At 43.7% G+C, this 2,286-nt stretch overlaps 1 protein-coding gene across 1 annotated transcript; it reads left to right on the top strand.

Annotated features, from left to right (window-relative positions):
• The first annotated feature begins 231 nt into the window (after positions 1–231).
• LOC108169496 (small ribosomal subunit protein uS13m) lies at positions 232–1,077 on the top strand. Its single transcript, XM_029093490.2, has 2 exons — positions 232–538; positions 621–1,077. The coding sequence occupies exons 1-2, from the start codon at positions 332–334 to the stop codon at positions 936–938; spliced, it is 525 nt and encodes a 174-aa protein (XP_028949323.2). The 5' UTR covers positions 232–331; the 3' UTR covers positions 939–1,077.
• The last annotated feature ends 1,209 nt before the right edge of the window (positions 1,078–2,286 follow it).

Raw genomic sequence — 2,286 nt, 5'->3', positions numbered from 1 at the left:
TTAATAGGTCGGTTCAATATTTGGGTTTTCTTCCAATGCAGAATAAATCTTGGTGGGATGTGAGAAACTGGTTGGCCGGCACAATACACCCAGTTGACAAGCCACTCACTCTCCACAATTCTCTTCCGAAATTTGTCCGGCACTGACTAAACTTTAAATTGCTTTTTTCATTGTAAATTTTAATTAAGATCCCAAAACCCTGCAACTACGGGAAAAATAATCGTATTCCCCACATACAGACATACTAGCATTTGAATTTGGAAAGTTAAAGATTTATGTGATGGCTTAATGATCTTCTTTTAGCTTCCGGTGTTACTTGCAGTTTCATGCAATGCCTGAATATAAGAGCAGGAATGGAGATTCCAGACAAGAAGCTCCTCAAGTATGCGCTTCAGTACATACTGGGATTGGCAGGGCCAGGGCGGGTCTAATCATATCCGAGCTAAACATGACCAACAAACTTGCCGAGGACTTGACCCGAAGAGAAGTTGCTGCCATTGGCGAGGAAATCTCCAAGTACTTAGTTGGGAGGGAGTTGGTATAAGTAACTCTCTCTTTCTCTCCCACTCTTTGAGTGCTACTCGCATCGCTAACAGGTTTGAGTTTTCGGGTTTTTTCAGGCAATTGTTGTCGAGGGAGACATCAAGAGAATGATAGACATTCAGTGCTACAAGGGGATCAGGCATATTGATAAGTTGCCGGGCCGAGGGCAGCGCATCAGCACCAATTCCAGAACTAAAATAGCTCGTACGCGGATTGCAATTGCATCATCTGTTCGCGTCGGGAATTTCCATCGGGGACGTTTCCTGGTCGGCGAGATGCACAGCTCCCCTGGAGGTTTGGCGCCGGTTGAGGGCTGCTGTCGGGCTTCTGCTTCGTGGTGGGGCTTTGTCGGGCAAGGCTTGTCGGGCAAGGCTGGAAGAGAAGGACAACGTTAACTTTGAAAGGTGCCTTTGTGGGGCCTTAGGTATAGGCCTTGAGGTTCACAATCAAGATTAACCTCTAAGTACTCAGGCGTGCCACTGCCATCTTTAGCATGGCAGATGTGAAATGGATGTCGAGTTTTAGTTGTATGTATATATATGTGCCCGAGAAACCGCGTTAGTTATGACAGGTGCCTTTGTGGGGCCTTAGGTGTAGGCCTTGAGGCTTCCCATCGATAACTAAACCAGTGCTCGAATACATAATATTTGTTCCATTGATTGCAGGAGTCTTATAACTATTATACTTCTGATTACCCGTATTCGAGAGATAGAACGAACCCAAATAGGTGCCTTTGTGAGGCCTTAGGTGTAGGCCTTGAGGCTTCCTATCAGAATTCGTTCTTTATACTCAAACGTTCTAGACCGCGGAACGGAATGAACCCAAATAGGTGCCTTCGGTGGCCTTAGGTGTAGGCCTTGAGGCTTCCTATCAGAATCCATTCCATGCATAAGCGTTCTATGATAATCATAATATAATAGAAATAAAACTAAAGGGTAGGTTGATTACTTGCGCCCCAAGTAACTTCAGATTCTTGTTTATCAAGGACTATCGTGGATGGGTTAAATCCACATAAAGTTCTTTTTTATGCCTTGAGGCCAAGGACTTTTAACTGATCAGATATACATGCCCGAGGGCTTAGAACTTAGATCTGATTTGAACCATGAATATATATTCAAATCAGGTCTAAGCACTGAGAGGTTCTTTTAATAGTCATCTTACTAGAAATAACTTGAATACAACTGGAAGTACACAACATATTGCTAGGCTAATGAATGAAAAGACAAAAACAAAGAAGGTCGGGCAAGGTTTAACCTTGTCGGGCAAGCTTGATCGTCTTGCTGGTTCCTATCTTTGTGGCTTATCAAGGTTCTGAGAGCTTTAGAAGGGGGTAAGGAGAGGGTTTTACAAAGAGAAATCGATACTACAGCAAGTTTGAACAATGTAGTAGAGCTATTACAAAGGTTTGAGTGAAGGCTTGTCCCGAAGGGGATGAAGGCTTGGGCTGACTACAGCTTTGTTTTGAAGGCAAATCTGGCTTTGAGCAGAGTTTGTGCTTGCATTTGTTTGTTTGATTGAGTGTCCTTATTCCTGATTTCTCTTTCTTCTTTTATAGACAACCCAGCTTGGCCTCCTGTAGCAGCAACTTTGCCCGAATGCAACTTGAGAGGCAGTGACTCATCAGCTATTTTACTTCTTCTGTTATTCTAAAGTACTTTATGGGCTATATAGCTGGTCAGTCTATACCACTTGACCTTTGGGTAGGTGAGCAAGTGGCCTTCATGAACTGCACCAAGTCAGAAA

Source organism: Malus domestica, chromosome 15 (assembly GCF_042453785.1).
Source record: "Malus domestica chromosome 15, GDT2T_hap1".
NCBI classification, from domain to species: domain Eukaryota; kingdom Viridiplantae; phylum Streptophyta; class Magnoliopsida; order Rosales; family Rosaceae; genus Malus; species Malus domestica.
Note: the sequence above shows the minus strand (reverse complement) of the source record. Positions and strands in the feature narration are given on the sequence as shown.